General features: G+C 46.0%; 1 protein-coding gene across 1 annotated transcript in view; it reads right to left on the reverse strand.

Moving 5' to 3' along the window:
* Positions 1 to 19,232, reverse strand: part of ptch1 (patched 1) — a 56,456-nt gene that overhangs the window by 29,602 nt on the left and 7,622 nt on the right. Inside the window, exons 3-11 of the mRNA XM_062516612.1 lie at positions 9,020 to 9,209; positions 8,218 to 8,287; positions 7,834 to 7,925; positions 5,797 to 5,995; positions 5,019 to 5,140; positions 3,629 to 3,776; positions 1,071 to 1,202; positions 344 to 499; positions 1 to 54 (exon numbers count right to left, since the gene is read on the reverse strand). The exon at positions 1 to 54 is cut by the window's left edge and continues 45 nt beyond it. Coding sequence (XP_062372596.1) covers positions 1 to 54; positions 344 to 499; positions 1,071 to 1,202; positions 3,629 to 3,776; positions 5,019 to 5,140; positions 5,797 to 5,995; positions 7,834 to 7,925; positions 8,218 to 8,287; positions 9,020 to 9,209 — 1,163 coding nt within the window. The remainder of the gene's footprint in view (positions 55 to 343; positions 500 to 1,070; positions 1,203 to 3,628; positions 3,777 to 5,018; positions 5,141 to 5,796; positions 5,996 to 7,833; positions 7,926 to 8,217; positions 8,288 to 9,019; positions 9,210 to 19,232) is intronic.

The raw sequence follows: 19,232 nt of genomic DNA on the forward strand, positions 1-19,232 counted from the left end.
GGCCAGGAGAAAGACATCATCCACACCCACGCCCAGAGCCAGAAATGGCAACACCTAGAACGATAGGGATAAGTTGGGTTACGATGAGAACAGCACAGCGCAACAGGATGCATTCCGACTGAGGTTACTCGACTGTCAGATTATATTCCAAAAAAACAAAAACAAGTACATAAACTACAGATGTAGGTGACAAGACGGATATCTATTCTTTTAAGATCACCCTGCGATCGCGCTACGCTCGTTATCGAAAGCATCGCATCCTGTGGAGTCGTACGTTTATCAGAAACAACACGACTGTCCTTTTGCTGGCGTCGGCTGGTGTTTACGGGCAAACTTGGCGTACCTGAGTGGTGGCGGCGTTGAAGGAGATCCCGATGAGAGAGCACAGGCCCAGCCCGGCTGCCACGGACAGGGTGACGAGCAGGACGCCCGCCAGCCCCACGGCACCCTGGGACTTGGCGCAGTCCCAGCGCAGCATGGTCAGGCAGGCGTAGGCCAACTGAGGTGGAGGAGGAGGGAGAGGGTGGGGGTAGGGAGCACAGCAGGGTAAACCAGGTTAGAGTGGGACAGCACCACTTACATACGGAGGCATTCAAGGAAATATGAAATATCAGTTCCAAGAATGTAAGCATACATTCTGTAAGTATAGCATAGTATAGTATAGTATAGTATGGTATCGTATAGTATGGTATAGTATAGTATAGTATAGTACAGTATAGTATAGCATGGTATGGTATAGTATAGTATAGTACAGTATAGTATAGCATGGTATGGTATAGTATAGTATAGTACAGTATAGTATAGTATGGCATAGTATAGTATAGTATAGTATAGTATGGCATAGTATAGTACAGTACAGTATAGTATGAATAAAGTATTCTTCAGGTGTATTTTAAATCAGACTGTTGGGGCTGGCTGAAAATAAACATCAACAGCCACTGCAAAAATGTCCCAAGTAGCCCATGAAGATGCCTGTCTGTTGCCACATCCCAAACAATAGAGACTGGGCTCCCTGGCCCCTCCTGCTGCTGCTGGGTGTGTAAGGGGATGATGGGGGAGGGAGGCCTCACCATTAGCAGGTAGCCGCTGGCGATGCGGATGACACTGACATCGGAGAAGGACTTGAGGATGTCCTCGAGGGTGGTGGTGGTGAAGGTGAGCACTTTCTGGGAGGAGTTGACAGGGACACTCTGCTGCACGGCCTGGAGGTCCGCACGCGGGGTAGGAGGTGGGGGGGGGGGGGAGCAACACAAGAAGGGGAGCCGTTATTGTTTCAGAAATGACTGTTTACTTTGCAGTTGCTGTAGGGTGTGTGAGATTACATGGCCTGCTAGTGCAAAAGAAGGAAGCACAAGAAGGTGTGTAACCGATTTAAACAATAAATGATTCAAATGCTTATTTGCCATTATCCGATTGATATTAAAGGAACACTGGGCACTATTAGCATTTCTTACTAATTCCATTCAGAAGGTGGATTCTTGTCTTGTCTATACATTCAAGATGGTATACAAACATGCCTTTCAATCTGGAGACAGTGAAGACAATGAACATAAACGTTTTCTTGCACAAGGCCGAAAAAATGTCATCCTTAAAAAGAAACATAAACGTTTGGGCAACAAAATGTTTTGAGCTAAATGCATTTGGGACGGAAGGGAGAATTCTAGACCTCTGTCATTTTTTTTTTTTCAAACATCTTCTCATTACAGACGGGAAATAAGTCAAAAAAATCTGCTGACCCCTATATCCACAAACAGAGTTGAGGAGCTCCCACAAAGACTAAACAAACAGAGAGGGAGGGAGAGAGAGAAAGAATGAGAAAAGAGAGAGAGAATGTGTGTGTGTGTGTGTGTGCGTGTGTGAGTGTGTGTGTGTGTGTGTGTGTGTGTGTGCGTGCGTGTGTGTGTCTCGTCTCCCCAGCTCTCAGCGGTACCCCCCCGTACCAAGCCAAGGTCAGGGCCTCGGAACACGGCGAGCGCAGCGGATGATGTCACACGCCAGTCACCCAATGGGACGGCAGCTGCGAAAAAGATTCCGCTGCGGCGCGCCTTAATGCTTTCCAGACGGCGGCGGAGGAGAGAGGGCCGCCCCGTGTGTTTTTTTACCCTCCCGGCGCGGCGCGGGGAAGCGGCGCAGCATCTGAGGCACAGGCTCCAGCCACACACCGCACCGCACCGCCACCACCGCCACCACCGCCACCACCGCCCGGGATGGGGAGCACGCTCACAGAGGAGTGGGGGGGGGGGCGAGGGGGGGCTTTATTACAGAGCTGACCTTGTCTGCAGGAGAGGTGTGTGTGTATGTGTGTGTGTGTGTGTGTGTGTGTGTATGTGTGTGATGGGTAGTGTGTGTTTCGTGTGTGCGTATATTTGTGTGTGTGTGCTTTCGAGAGAGAGAGAGAGAGAGAGAAAAGGAGAGAGTCTTGGTGTGTGGTGTGTAGTGTGTGTGTGTGTGTGTGTGTGTGTGTGTGTGTGTGTGAGAGTGTATGTGTGTGCATGTGTAAGTGTGTGCGTGTGTGTGTGCATGTGTGTGTCGGGGTGTAGACACTGGGGTGTCGTCTTGCAATGCTATGTGTGAAGTGTGGCTAAGCATGGAGGAGGGGCAGACAGAACTGCGAGCAGCTGAATGACTTCACTCATAACTACAGGCAGCGTCTTTCAGCTCTCGACTCGTCATGGGACTCACAACGTGGAGGAAAGTCTTCCTGGTCAGCATCTGAGCACTTCAACAATACTTATGTTTACGCTGAATTAGTTTCCATACCATCAGTCTTGACTTAACAAAACAGATGGTAATCTTTTCCTGGAATTGATATCATTGTTACAGCTAATAGGGATAAATCAACTCAGCTCCTATTATATGTTTTATAATTTATTTGATAAATTGTTGACTGTTGCTCTTAATTCCTATTTCCACTGGCTAGATGAGTGGCATCTACAGTCCTCAAACTTGTGAGCAGTTTTCGAGGCTTCAGTTCCTTTCAGGTCATTCACTGAACACGAGGGGCTCAACAAGGCTTTGTGTGAACTAGTAATTGAAAAACAAAGACATTCTGGAACAGCGCCAAACGTCATTTGGAATTGTTGTCGGCATAGCAAATCACTCGCTGGACGATGGCAACTAAGGACACGTTTTGACGTCACAGTCTTATCTGGTGCTGGAACATCTGTAAAGATGTGCTGTGGGGTGTGTGTGAGTGCCTGGCCTGCTAGTGATCTTTACCCTCAATTCCCTTTTCAAAGCCAGAGCAGCTGGCTCCTCACGTCACTTCTCCAAAACCATTGAGTGAAATACAACCCCCCCTCCCCACACACACACACATATAGATCACATGTGTCAAACAAAGTCCAGGGAACAATGTCTTTTTTCATTTTTCAAGTGGGTGGTGTCATTTTTTCCCCACCTGTGGTCAGAAACTGAGTGTTCGATCATTGACTTGTGAATCGACGACAAAATAGTAAATAATACAAATAAATGGCAAAAGACATTGCAGATAATTCTGCAAAAGACCAAAAAATCTTGACGACTACTACTTCAATCTGAGTTTGTGTCCTGACTTGGATCAAAACACTGCAATATAGTTGAGATGAAATGAGCCCCACGTTCAGCAACATGTTGAGCACCCACGCACCTCAGAGTATCTCCTTTGCCAAGCTTCCAAGATGGCGGCTGCTTTGTCCTCATTCCAGTTCATGGCCTCGATTTCGTGGCGGTGCTTCCAGTGTTCGTACATCTGCTTAGGGGTCATCAGCTGAAACATGGTTTGCAGGGCTTGGGCACTGAAATAAAGAGATAGTCGCAAAGATGCTTTTTAATGCTCGTGGTAAGTTGCTGTAACATTGCAATTTTACTGTTGCTCAACCAGCAAAATTTCATCCTACAGAAATGATTCTGTTTTATGTATAATAATGTTCCTTATTATCCATAAGGTCTGTTTCCCAGCCCCTAGTCAAGACAAAAAGCAAGTGGCGGTAACTACTTGCATTACATTAAATTATCCTGACTGATATTCTAACCCTGTTCTGTCCTCATATACGGTCTACTCTATACGTCCACGCGCTACTTCCCTCATCTTCCACTCGTTCATAGATCATAAACGTGATTTAGGGGCCGATTTTAGTGGAAAAAGCAGTTCATCACCAACAACTATTCTTGAGAGGGAAGTCAGACCTGAAAACGGACAACGCTCGGCAGCTGAGAAAACAGCCCCTCTATTTGCCTGAGTGGCCCAGAGGGCCGACTCACATACCCACTGGGCTGCCATACTGCCTCTGCATACTAAAATGAGAAGCAGCGTGATGCCTGTCCTGCCAACACCAACACAAACCAACACTCGCTCGCTTGGTGAGATTATGCGTGTTAAGCGGAAACAAAGTCGGTCTTTGACTTGTCCTTGACCGTGTATTTGCGCACAACTTCAAGTTGTCGCTACGTTCGACTGCGATGCAACATATTTTTACATCCGTTACAGTTGTTGGCCCCAAATAATAATAAAAAGTAGCCGTTTATCGTTTTTATGTCCGTTTAATGTAAACATGTGAAAAGTTTATCGCACACAGAAAGCAGTCTGTAGTCTGGCTGTGTGTGTTTTTGTTGTTTTCTCCAGACAGGGCTCCTCTGTGCCATTGTCTCCTGCGTGCCCTCGTTTGGCATGGTTTGGGGCTGACACGGAACAGCTGGGACCTCTACAATTTCAGTGGAATCTGCTAATGGCCCCAAGATTTACAGCACTTGAGCGCACTCAACCTGCTTGGAGCCACACAACTGGAGTACCCCCCCCGAACACACACACACACACACACATATATATACACAAACACACACACACACACACATAGTGAAAAACACACACTTCAAGAGCACACGCACACGCACACGCACACGCACACGCAAACACACACACACACACACACACACACACACACACACATATAATCCCCTTGCTCTCCCTGTGCCTGCTCGATTTGCTTGCGTTGCCTTTCCGGTCCTCCACCCTGACTGCCATGTTTCGCTGGACATACCTTAGAAGTTTTCCACTTCCGTTCTTGATGGTCCCTCCGATGATGAGCTCCTCCTGCCAGTGCATGTAGTTCTTGGAGATGCCGTAACACCCACCTGCGAGGATGTGGCCAATGTCGAGGGCCTGGTGGACAATTAAGAGCAGTTTAGCTCAGTGCCAGCCACTTTTTTCCATTACGAGGTCAAACCACACACACAATGCGACCTCTGTGTGCTGTTGGGTCCTGTGTGTGTATGTGTGTGTGTGTGTGTGTGTGTGTGTGTGTGTGTGTGTGTGTGTGTGTGTGTGTAACCAGAGACATTACAAGGGAGGAGACATACACAAATCACTACAAATGAATAGGGGGAATATATAATGCTAAATGCTACATGTAACGCTTTGATAAATGCTGATGATGGATCTGTAACAGGAGGTCCTCTCCTGTTTCATAACGAGTCGCATAGTCAGTTAGATGTAAAAAGGCATAACTGACATTTTGGTTTATTTCCATATTATTTGGCTTATTTTATTTACTTTGCAATAACTGTGCAGAAAGTAAACAACCAAAAAAGTTGTTTTTTTGTAACTTTATTTTAGCATTTACAATGATGATGCTGTTTATGTGAACTGTGATTCTAGCTACATCTGTTTGGCCATTCTAGGTAGTGTTTTTAGTCTCTTCCCATTTCATTTAGATAGGAGTTGGATTTTATGCTTGACTGAAATAGATGCCTGGAGGCTTTGCCAAGCTGGGAGCAGACTGACGAACTCTCGCCAACAACGACTTCGGGATGACTCACCTGCGTGTCGTTCTTGTTGGGGGCGGAGGGGGGGCAGTCGGGGTCTTTGGGGTTCAGGCACGGCCGGTCCATGTAGCCCTGGCCCACGCCAGCGCTCTCCAGCAGCTGCATCCAGCTGTCCACCTGTATGTCCAAGGACTTCAGGACGCCCAGGAACTCCACTGGGTTGAAGTTGGTCCACTGAGTTGGTCCTTTCCCGCTGATGGGGCGGAGAAGAGAGGGTAGGGAACACGTCAGGACTGCAGAAACGCTAATGGTGTCCCCAAGTACAGTACAGATAATGATCCACTGTTGCCATCCATCCTTGTTTATCCAGTATTTGTTGGTAAATAGGCAGGACGGCACCGACCCAGCATACAGCGGAAATATAGACTGTTCTAAAATGCTAAAATGTTCCAAAATATGTATTTTATTGCAGACTACTTAAATAGATGGCAAGACAGAGATGAAGGACGATGCACAATTTACAATTTCAGAAATCAAATTAAGTAAAAGAACAGGACAAGGTGGGCCTGCACTACACCATCAGTGAGATAGGGTGGAGGTAGTGTATAAGGGAAAAGGGGAAAAATCACCCCAAACGTTGTGAGCACTTCACAAGTATAACAGCACACAAGGCAATTCAGCCCATATTAACACTTTAAAAACACCTATTCACAAGCCAAGGTGACACAAAGCACACAATGGCAGCACACACTATGGTCTTTCATTGCTTCATGGAATTATCTGTGCCACCATAAATGATGATAAAACTCTTTCAGTTATCCATATACAGTAACTGAAATGATCTACATATTATCTATATTTTTTAATTGCTGTATAATGAATAACTTTGTAGAACTTTTCTTGTGAAAGTAGCTTTTAAGCCTACAGTATGACTTTCTGTTTGCAGAACTTTTAATGCGGCGTGATGGAGCCTCATCTGCAACATGTTTTGTTCCTCTGAATATTTACAGTCCCTATTATCCAAACTATTCTCCCAAATCACCTCTAAATCTTGCCTCCTCTCTCTCTCCCTCCCTCCCTCTTTCTCTTTCTCTCTCCCTCCTTCCCTCTTTCTCTCTCTCCCTCCACCTCTCTCTCTCTCCCTCTTTCTCTCTCTCTCTCTCTCTCCATCTTTCTCTCTCTCTCTCCCTCTCTCTCTCTCCTGTGTTGGTCACACCATGTCGGCTCCTCTGGCCCCCTCTCTGAGCTCCACAGCACTTTGTGTGTGTTTAACCAGGCTTGAGACATTATTCCAGTGCTTCCAACTAGAACACGCTTAAAGTCCCTATTTGCCATCAGGGGGAGGGAAGACAGAGAAAACAGAAAGAGAGAGAGAGAGAGACAGGGAGAGAGACGGATAAAGAAGATCCTCTGCTCTGCATCTCAGAGCCGATCGGCAATAATGTTGAAGAGACTCAGTAAAAAATCGAGAGAAGACTTTAAAAAGGTCAATGCCTAGCTCAAAATACAAAGAATGCTGGGATGCGGTCCAATACAATGACTCTCAAAACAACACAGCAAAGATGAGAAACCAACCAAACAGAAGCACAAGTGGCTTTTTAAGCTTGTAATGTTTTATGTGCGAACGTGAGCAGCTGACAGATTCATAACGCACCCGTGGTGTGTCGCATCCAGACAGTGGTGAGAGAGAAACTACAAACTGCCCGTTTGGCATGACTTGCTAAAAAACAGAGCTGGTGTGTGTGTGTGTGTGTGGGGGGGGGGGGGGGGTGGATTTCTTGGGTGGCCCTCCGATGAATTTATAAGTCAGCCATTTTCATGCATGCCTGCGGCTCAGCCCTCATAAAAGAGGCCTTGATTACGGAGCTCGCTCTCTTACACAGGAGGGATTTTTTTTCTTTCTTTCCCCTTTTTCTTTACAATCCATCCTGAGGTGACTTATCACTGGCTCTTTGTGCTGTATGTGTGTGTGTGTGTTTGTGTGTGTGTGTGTGTGTGTGTGTGTGTGTGTGTGTGTGTGTGTGTGTGTGTGTGTGAAAACAAAGAGATTAAGGCAACCCAGTTGGAAAAGGATAATGAGACGTGACTTACGGGAGATATACCATGCCCAGCTGTAGCTTGGCACCTTCCCAGAAGCAGTCCAATGGCGTGATGATGAGGCAGGGGTGAAGATTTTCGATTATCTGAGGATGGACATTACCGTTACTTTCTCATGTTTGGTCAAAAGCTAGTGTCAAAGCCACTGGTTCAGTTTGTGGGAAATGTGTGACAATCCTAGAGTCAGATCAAGTCGCTCTCTTAGCCTCATGTTTTGAACCAATTTTCAGAAGCATTCAATGGTTAAGATTAGGGATTTAAAAATACATGGCAACAAAGAGCTACTTATAAATAACAATTAGGTTGGTGGGGGGGCGGGCGTATCCGAGGTAGACAGATGTTTCAGAATTACTCAAGAGGATGTCGTCAATTACTCACCTGAGCCAAGAAATTGAATTCGGTCACCATTTCTCCTGATTTGTAGCACAACTGTTCTAAATTCCATTGCCTGAAACAAAGAATGGGGGATAACGAGGGTTTGAATGGATTTCCGTGATCACCATTTCACCTGTGCAAACATTCAGGCTCCTGGCAACATAATTCAACTCTTAAAAATCCTGTTTTTCTGGGCGTGAAAAGAATGTCTTGAGGCGCTAGAACTGGCTTCTGGTAATCCCTGCCATTACATTCAATTATTTCATAATGATAATAATTTGATAATTTAATGCTGCTCACTCAGGTCTACCACGATTGACATGTATGTCTTCTTTAATATGAAAACCCGGGGTGTTTTGTGGCGCAAAGCTGCGCTCATTGCTAGTCTCAACGATCCAGTGTGTCCCTATGTATATAGCATGGGTCAAAAGTTCCATTTTCCGTAACTAGTTAAGCTTTATTTGAACACATCTTGCACTAATACACACAAAATTAGGAGTCTCCTGCATTCTACACGTTTGACCTTGACCCGAATGACTTTGAGTTCCAATTGTTTAGTAGAGCATGCTTGAAAAAGGCCTGTCATTTCTGTGAGCACTAGAGTGTTGTTGTATCTGTTGACGTTTGCTTGAGAAGATGCCGAGCTGGGGTGCGTTTCCCAAAACCATAGCTGCTAACTTGTTAGCCTGTTAGCAACATAGTTGGTTGGCAATGGGAAATTGGGAAACGCGCCCCTGAGCTATTCCTGAAGCCCAGCCCGTTCTCCTAGTGCAGAGGAGGTGTGCGGCGCGTCCGTCCCCCTTACCTGTTGTACATGAAGACCTGCACCTGGCTGGCCTTGAGGGCAGAGTCGTGGTGCTGCCTCAGTGCCTCCAGCGTCAGGACGTTGGCGCCTCGCTCGCGCGGCGTCTGGATCATGAGCTGCGGGTTGAACATGGCCTCCTCCCCGATCTTCTGCCGCGTGTACTTCAGCTCCTCGTTCACCCTGCCCCCATCTGCGGACGAGGTCGACAGAGGTGAGCGGCCACACGGGCAACATTCCAGCCCGACAGACAAGTCGAGGGACTTTCCAAGCCCCACCACAGTGTCCTTACACCATTGTGATATGACTAAACAAATTGCATTCTGAACAGTTACATACCAGTCATTTACAAGGCAGAGTGGAAATTTTACCAATTACACAAAGCAAATCAACATACATACACTTCACAGGCCCCTTCCAAAAATGCCCATTCAACTGAACCAACCAACCCCACATTTGAATGGATACAGATTCTCTAGGTCAGATTTCTCTAACAGAGAAATCTAAGACCACTGAATTGTAAAAGTTGATCAAATATTAGGACACCTTTTGCTGAAAATGTAACGTAATTAAATCTTTCCGTTGCCCGCCAGTGGAACTGAAGACCTTTGCATTTGTTTGTGACTGAATTTGAGGGCTGAATTCATCAATGTTGTCAGCATCAGCGGACACATAGAGAAACAGAATTGCAAGTAAACAGATTGTCAAATGTGTAGCTCTTTGATAAAGCTAACCGTTACTGATAAAGGTAACTGTAAACTCCCTCACGGCATTGATTCGAGTCAATCTGAAACAGAAGTAAGCCGATCTGAATTACATGTTCCTCTTCCAGTCTACGTACTTTATGGCTACTGTCATTCATGTTGTGCTATAGAAACAGGAATTACTAAATGTGAGATGAACATAACTGAGAACAAATAATAGGACTCCTTGATCAAGGATTGGGGCACTCGTTTTTGCTTGTTGTCTTATAAAATGTTATCCAATTAAAGCTCGGAAACTCATAGCAACACTAGCTTGGAACATGAAAAGTCTTGGAAACAAGAAGTACAGAAAACCTCTCTGCAGTGACTGACTCTGTGCATTGCTAAGACACTGGATGCCACAGTTAGGCAGTTGGTCCTCGTCACTGCTTATTAGGAACAGCAGTAAAGTCTGTAAGTGCAAATGGCTTGCAGAGACATTCGGGCTGAGGAAGATTTATGTCTGCGGGGTATTGAAATTACTACAACATGCACAGTACAATGAGGATGAACGTGCAGTGATGAACGATCTCCAAACGCAATATGACCTTTACACACATAATTGTGCATTTCATGCTTGATTTGTTCTACTTCTTCCACTGTAAAATGTCTCAATGTTTCATTCATATTTAATGTTGCATTGCATAAAACCGATACAAACTACAAACTGTGTTAAAACAGATTTACAAAAGCAAATGAAATTGGACTGCAGCTTTGCCCTATGCTATGAGTCTTCTTTTGGGAGGATGAAACAGTGCAGGCACATGATAAAGCCACAGGTCCAAACAAAACCACTTGCTCTCCACATTCAGTGTCATGACACACTGCATAAACATAAAAAAAAAACTTAAACAAATAACTGCAAAAATCATCTATTCAAAATCTTTTTTTTTCCAAATGCCAGGAAGTCAGGAACACTACATCAAATTGCATCCTGTCTTCATTTCTCAGTGCTTCCACAATTCGCATAGCTAGGCCTATTGTTTATTTTCCGGGGACCGTTATCTGCAGTAGGCATACAAGCACAGAGTCTACATGATAAGCATAGTAAGCCACATGCAGAATAGCACAGTGTGAAGTGAGATGAAAGTTAAAGGCATTAAAATACATCCCTTTAATACAGCATGCTTCAGGATAAGGGGAGTCGGTGAGATGTGGACTCCAAAAAGGTCTAATTGTATGCTGTTGCAAGTGATCCTGAGAGCCCTGATAAGAGCAAGGAGCCCTGTTGGTCGTCTGAAGGCCACATGCTGTACGTTACCTCCCGCAGCATTTCCTGGAAGCACGGCAGAGACTAAGCCAGTCAGTCTGCATTACCAAAATGACCCGTCTCCGGCAATGCCTTCACCTGGGTCTCCCGGTGCAGGCCGCAAACCAGACGGCGAGCTGTACTGAACTGCGGCGGCGCTGCGGAGAGGAACCCTGGGGGGGCTTTCGCGCTGCTGCTGGTTTAAGCATCATTGGAAACGGGATGCCTTTGGCGAGGGCCTGACCGGCGGCTGGCCGCGCTTCACGTCAGCCGATCCACGCTGCACTCTACCTGAACCTAACCTGACCTTCAGGCTAACTATGGAGAACAGCTTGGCTGCTGAGACTGCTTGATGTCTGTAAGACCCCCCCCCCCCACACACACACACACACACACACACACACACTCCCCATTGGCTAAGTGTATCAGATGCATAGCAGGCCGAACAGCAGGTGAGACTCGGAGTGGGGAAGTAAAGCGGATTCAGGTGGTCGGCCACGAACCCCACTATCGTCCTTGGGGGACCCCATGTTTCACAGGAATGTCGATTCCGTGCAGCTGTTTGCTATTACTGAGAAAAGAGTGTGTGTGTGTGTGTGGGGGGGGGGGGGCAGGAGGAACTGCCTTGAGTCTACACAGTAAAGTCACACTCACACACACTCCCCTGTGGTGAATGTTATTGACGTGAGCCCGGAGCGGACTGACTGAAGCTGAAATACAGCTTACTAATTGACAGTGCGATGGCATAGAAGCACTGGCTTTAACAGAAGGCATCCACCCTTCCACCAAAAAGACAAAAATTTGGAAATCTAACCAATACTTTGCGATAGACTTGTAATCACCTGTAATCATCAAGTTGCTGTTTGGGCTTTCCTCTTAGATTGTGGCTCTGTGACAAGACGGATACAGAGATTCTCCACAACCAACAACACCATAGCAACAGGCATTGACATTGCAACAGCCCTGACAGCCCTAGACAAGCAATGTCTAAAAAGTTCATAATCTCCAACACAACATTTGGATTCTGCATGCAATATGTCACCCAATACACTGTGCCCACCACAATGTCCATCCTTGTCCATAGGATGGCCAGTGGGCCACCTGCATAAACCTCGCTAATACCACAGCCATGACGCACCGAAGCGAGACAATCATCACACATTCCATGGCTATGTACAGTTGGGCTAATGTAAACAAGACTAAATCACATCTGTCAGTCTTTTTTTCCCTCCGTGCCCATTTCCACCACTCGAATCACCCAACACCACCACGACAACATGTGTCCGCTAAGCTCCGCAGAAAATCCACAGCGAATCCTGTCTAGGGCTCTTCGGGGACCATGGCCGCTCTGTAAACACAGCTGGCCGGTCCGATGCCAGCCGCCTCCACACCGATGCTGACCGCATCTTTGCAGCGTGTTGTTCCGAGGCGAGGCGTTCACAAAGCTGGACTTCAAACGGGCGCACAAAGAGTCCCTTATTGATGAGGGAGTGTGTAGACTGGGAACACGCGATGGGAGGTTGTTGTTTGTGCATTGTTTTTCTGTACTGCACTTGCGGTTTTGCAAGGTCAACAGAAGTCAGGGCACGTGCTTCAGCAACCTGCTAGCAGTAGCTCATGGTAAGTCTGGACAGGATCAATCCTATTAATGACACAACATGAAAAAGCCACTCGTACCACTGTGTCTTCTTGACATCCTGAGCATCATATTTTTTAAAAAAGAAATATGGAAAGCTGCCATGTGAAAAGTTCTTAGAGTGAGGTCTTTAAATGATTCTTTGTTTTCTCCACTGTCATGTTCATGATGTACTGTAAGGTCTTTCAGAAGGTCTCTGGGTGTTCTTTGATTTCACCAGAGCTTTCAACGCCATCCAACCCTTCCCTTCCCACTGAGACCTACGCTGGTGCAGATGAGTGGATAGGGGGACTCACACCTGGTGTCCTGGATAACGGACTACCTCAGAGAGACCCCCATTTTGCTCAGGCCGAGGGGACAGCTCCTTCGAGACGGTACTTTCTCCTGTCCTGTTCACTTTGTCTGACCACTTCGGTTACAGCTCTGCGACATGGCGCATGCAGAAATTCTCTTGACAACAGCCCTACAATTGTGAGGTGTATTAGGGAAGGACAGGAGGGGGGGGGGAGTACAGGAGTCTGGTGGAGGGCCTAAGTGAGCTGGTGATGGTCTAACCATATGCAGCTGAACACCTCCAAGGCAAAACAGATGGTGGTGGATTTCTGGAGGTCCAGGCCCCCTGTGCTACCTGTCTCCATTGAGAGGGTCGATGTGGAAATAGTCAAGTACCTGGGGGACATTAAACTGGACTGGTCAGCGAACACCAAACGCACTTTCAAGCGCATTTTACTGCATTGCCTCCACTGGCACATAGCCTACAGTTTATATGGTCAGTTCCCCATAGACTCTTGGTGGATAGACTATCTTTTTTCTGCGTGTGCGAATTGTGCAAAATCCTGAGATGCAAATTTAGCAGAAGAAAAAACCTGACCTGAATAAAACTGAACACTCAAATACACTACTAAAAGAGACACTTAAAGCCATCATGGGGTCTCTCTACCCCATCTGTTAGCCTGTAAAATCTGCTTCCGCTGTTTGTCTTAGCTGTTGAATGTAGTATATTTCTCAATCTCTTCCAGAAGTGCAATAATGTAAATACAGCTTCCTTTCCTAGACAGAACAAAGGACCAGTCTACAAACAAAGAAATAAAAAACAGGTATACAGAATGTGCCTTGAAGCCATTTTCCAAAACAGTGGTGTTAAAGTGCTCATCATCATGCACTGGTGGGGCTCACAAAACAAATAAACAGATTCAAAAAATGCAATAACAAGCACTGACTCAGTCTGGGTAACCACTACTTCTCAAACATAAGGCAGCAGTCTGGTATTAGTTCCAGAGCTGCAACTCGACATACACTGATGTTGGAGTGGAGTTGGAGAATTGGTGTAGTACAACCACACATCTGCATGCATATTTCTAAAAAGGCAACTTTTGAAGTGTTTCTGAACATAATAGCACAAGAATATAGAGCTCACAGTACTCAGGAGATATATATTTTGTATCATCCATAGAAGTTAAAAAAACACCATTGTTTCGGACACAATTGTATACAAACAAGTGTTTATATTTGCAAACCCTCATCTTAAGCTTGCTGCTATAAGCACATAGGTGAATTATAAAACCACTTTTGTTTGCGTCGCTTACATAATCTCCCAAATTGTAGTCACACCACAGAAGCAGAGAAGGGTTTGGGGGGTGGGGTTGCGCTGAACATCTCCAGTATTTTTCCAAAAGCTGGCAAAGAGGGAGTGGCACAAGGATGGAGTGTATATGTCAGCTTCCACAGAAGCCTCCGTGAGGGGCCATGCATTTGTTGCATAACATTAACCCCTGCCCCCCTCCCTTTTTTAGTCACACACACACACACACACACACACACACACACACACATACACACACACACACACACACACAGGAGAGAGGATTCTCAGTGAGCTGACATTGGGCCCCCTTTTTTAAAGCCCACAATCCTCATTCTCACCATTCAGAGGGGCCCGGTGCCTTTTGATAGGCTTTCCTCTCAAGGCTGCAGAAGGGCTCAATACAAAAGGCACAGGGCCTCAGACGATAGGCCCCCACGTTACACTGGCCCGCAACCCACCCATACTAACCCCCCACCCACCCACCCGTCCGTCCGCCCAACCACACAGCCTTGGCTCCCGGGGGCCGTGCCTCCCCAGACCAATCCTGCCGTCCCTCTGGGGTGGAGGACTGTGGTCTGGGGGGTTAACTCTGCGGTGCTGTTCTTGGTTGGTGGCGGTGACGGTAGCGGTGCAGAGCCCGGGCGGCCGGGGGGTGGAGAAGGGGAGGTGTTGTGGTACATGGGGAGGGTTCCAGTGCGTGGGTGGAGGGCGGAGAGGTGGAGAGGAGAGTGAGAGAGAGAGAGAGAGAGACCGTCATGTTCAGCACAGAGTAGTCATCTGCAAGGACTGAGCAGTTGGAGGGTGTTTTTTTTCCGGGGAGAGGGGGGGGGGACTGTGTTACGGACGGGATTAGCTGGATTACATACAAACTCAGCGAGACCCCCTGTGGGGACCAGCGAAGTCCCAAGAGCGAGGTCAGAATGGCACAGACCCTTGTTCTTCCGCACGACCCCCCAGCCACCATGCCAACTGCCACACATGGCTGAACCTGCCCCCTCGCCAGCGGCCACCTTCCCTCTCCACTCGCCCCTTGTGTCTCGGACTTGTTCTCCCCTCCCTGTGGCCAGCCTGCCTCAGACGCCCTGCCAGTCCGCCAGTGACGTTTCCTTTCTCAAGCGAGAAGAGCGAACTTAAGGCTTCACACTTCTGCCAGTCAATCTTCTCCTCCTTCTCCTCTCGGTCGGTCGTTCGGGTGCGCGTCCGTCCACGGATCGGGGGCCGGAGCGCTTTCGATGCTCTTGTCCCACGGTCTCATTTCCAGTCGAATCACATAGTCATGACATCATACGTAATTAGCAATACGAGTATCACAGGGGGGTTCTGCTGGCAGCACAAGAATCCAACCTGCGCTTTGGAACTAAACACAGAGAGAGAGAGAGAGAGAGAGAGAGAGAGAGAGAGAGGGGGGGGGGGGGGGAGGGAGAGAGACGGTGACCCTGTCTGCTCCAGAAAGGCACACATCTGAAATGCCTCCAGCTCTCACTCAGGACTACCGAGAGGAGATAAGGAGAGATCTGAATTTGACAGGGGGGCTGCACAAAGTGAGAGAGGGGTTGTTGGAGGGGGGTGTAGTAAGGAGAGAGGTAGAGAGAGAGAGAGAGAGAGAGAGAGAGAGAGAGAAAGAAAGAAAGAGGGAGAGAGAGCGAAAGAGAGAGGCCCTGACCCGCAGCTGTAGCACAATGCCCCCACGCAGCCCTACTGACCCCTGACACAAATTTTACACCACAGCTGCCATTTACGCTCCTCTCCATTACCATATGTATGGGCCGCTCGCCTCTAATTATGCTAATCACCTGTCCAGAGCCGCGCACGGAAAAATGGGTGTATTTAGCAGTCCACTGCCTACAAATGCAGCTTACCGCAATCCAGAGATGTACATTCAGAGCCAAGTGAATGGCCAGATTTTTCCACATTGCTGGTTTCATTCAAGGCTCCTTTCCCCCCTTAAAAATAACTATTCAAATGAACTGTGTGTGTGTGTGTGTGTGTGTGTGTGTGTGTGTGTGTGTGTGTGTGTGTGTGTGTGTGTGTGTGTGTGTATGTGAGTGTGTGTGTGTGTGTGTGTGTGTGTGTGTGTGTGTGTGTGTGTGTGTGTGTGTTTGTGAGTGAGAAGCAAAAAAAGGAGAAAGAGATGGAAAGTGTGTGTGTGTGTGTGAGGGTCTATGTGTGTGTGAGAGATAAAGAGAGAAAAAGTATGTGTGTGCACTCATGTCCAGCAAAGTAAGATATCAGTCGTTGTGGACGTTTGCACTTTTTCACGTTTATGTCAAGTGACCGATATATCACATACAAAATGGCTATCTACACTTAAGAGCACATCCATGACAAAAAATGACTGAGCTTCAAGTGGATGGCCAACATTTTCTAATCATTGTTGATATCCATGCCACGTAATTAGCTGACTCACGCTACTAGCTTCTTAACCCGTTCGTAATGGCATGCATAACAGTCTGTAACAACACAAACACAGTCACTGACTGCACTGCTACTGACTATGTAGGTGCTTAAAACGTGCTTGTGCCATATCAATTGTTTGAAGATACAATTAATGTTGTGGTTAATAATGTTTGTCGTTAAAGGAATAGTTTGACAGCATGTTGTTATTCCTTGAGGGCAGACCTACCAAAGGATACATAAACAGTTCTCTCTTATTGTGTCACACCAAAACAACACATACATTTTTCTAAAGTGGAGACTGTCATCATAATACACTTTGAGGGGGACATGCCCCCCCCCCCTTTTTAACAATGCTCCAAAATGTCCTCCCAATATAGTCACAACAGTATCACTCACTGTTGTCGAAAATAATCGCTTGTAATCACAAACTAGAACATGGTATGCTAAAAGGTTAAATAACCAACGGACAAAAGGAGTGCAGAGGTGAGATGTAGGGGTGTCACGATACCAAAAAATCAGTAGTCGGTGCCAATACCAGTAAAAGTACACGATTCTCGATGCCAAATTCGATACTATCGTTAAAAAAAAGGATTTTCTAAAATCCCATGTACTTAATGAATTTCTTTATTGAAATATTTGCAGAATACTGAAATATAATTTCTATAACATACAGAGCATAACAGAATACAGTATCCAATTGCGAGCATATCACATAGGCTTACACATAATTAATTAAATCACTTTTCTAATGGATTGTATAAAAACCAACAACTTGCATTGCCTTTTTATCGCTCTGCTTTCATATATGTGAAATATTTTTTTTTACAAGATGTAAAGTCTTAATTTGAAACACACACACATTCTGTAACTATTTATACATTCTATATGAAATTTCTGATCTTCATAACAGCAAACTTTATGCAGATTAGCCTACTATTCATATTACAACTCCACCTCTTAAATTCAGCTGTCTGGTTGAAGCCTCAACATTTTGTAAACAAAGTAGCAGGCTAAGCTTATCATACTCTACTGGTTGGACTGTTCAGTTTCCCCACATGTGTTTAAGTTTCAAGGTAAGCTACTTTTTCTCCTTGGGACAGAACCTTTTAAGTCTTGGAGTTGAAAAACATTGGTATTGAGATGGTCAGTCAACTTGAATGCAAGAGTTTTAATGTCTGCAGCATAGACTAGCTAATGATGCTAACCGGATTTTAAACAGCAATTTAGCTAGTCGTCTTCTGTGCGTCATTGCGTTCACGATTGTGAATGTTTTATTTGGATTCAATGTGCATGTCGTGGGCGGGTGTCCATTGAGCACGTACAAGAGCGGGCCAAGGAGAACAAGTTTACTTTGACTTTACTTTTACTGTTTGGTAAAGTTGCACGTATAATCTACAAGTTGTGAAAGAACTATAGCCTATGCTTCCACCCGGGCAGCGTCAGGTGCATCAGTACGACCACGCTTCCAGGAATGATGGTTGGTTTTCATGGAGACAGACGCTGTGTGCACGGAGGGGAGAGGTGTGTGTGTGTGCATATGTGTGTGCATGAGAGACAGACGCGTAGTGACAGAGAGGGAGAGCAGGGAAAGGAAATTCAGCTTAAGAATGTTGCGTGTTTTTCAATACCGTTAAAAAATAGATAAGTAAATAAAAAAAAGTAACGAAACGCAATATGTGGCGGCCGGTGCTGAATCTGTGGCGCATCACCACAAATTAGTCTATGTGTGGGAAACACTGTATTGCCCCCATCAGTTCCGGAAGAGTCGCAGCACCGATGCTTATGCTGGCGTCGGTGCTTACGGTGCTTCAAAAAAATAGGCATCGCCGGTGTTTTTTCATTTTAGAATCGAGAGGTATCGCAAGTATCGGTTCTTGTGACATCCCTAGTGAGATGATCTCAGTTATGTAAAGAAACCTGATTACGGAGAATTGCAGAGAAAATGCTGGCTGGCCTTGCACTGTGCTTTACTTCAGCAAGGACGTGTTTGAAATGGTAATATTAACATCTACAGTAATACTACGCTGTGGGCAGGGTATAATGATGCCTGTTGGGCAGGGATAGACTGTGGCACGGGGAAAGGAGTTTACATGATGGGATGAGGAAATTGTTTACATGAATACATGGAGCCATGGTAATATAACCACACAAAGGCCCACTCAGAGAGCAGACCAGACACGCGGATGTTGCACACCCACATTTTTGAATATTTTCTAAACTTGGCCACAACATCTGTGCTTATTTTCTATACCAATGCAGAGATTTATGCTCATATGATTATAGTTATGGTTGTAATTTATTCACCCCTCGATGGCATTAGATAGAATGACACATAGAAATGGGAGAAGCAGTGCTGTTAGGCACTATTATTCATCAAAGGAAAGCATAAACATATATTATGTTCATGAATTCATACATATAATTAAGTGGCAGGAACTGATTTGACCTGCCATGCACATTTGCTATGTTCCTATATCATTGCCACTGACTGACTTCTATCAGGGATGTGATTGGCAAAGGACAAAAAAGCAGGAAAATATACCCCCCTGTGTAAAAAACTGCTGCTCTCGTGTATATAGTTAAGGTACGGTAGTGTCGGCTACTGT

This window comes from Sardina pilchardus, chromosome 16 (assembly GCF_963854185.1).
Source record: "Sardina pilchardus chromosome 16, fSarPil1.1, whole genome shotgun sequence".
In the NCBI taxonomy this organism is placed as follows: Eukaryota; Metazoa; Chordata; class Actinopteri; order Clupeiformes; family Clupeidae; genus Sardina; species Sardina pilchardus.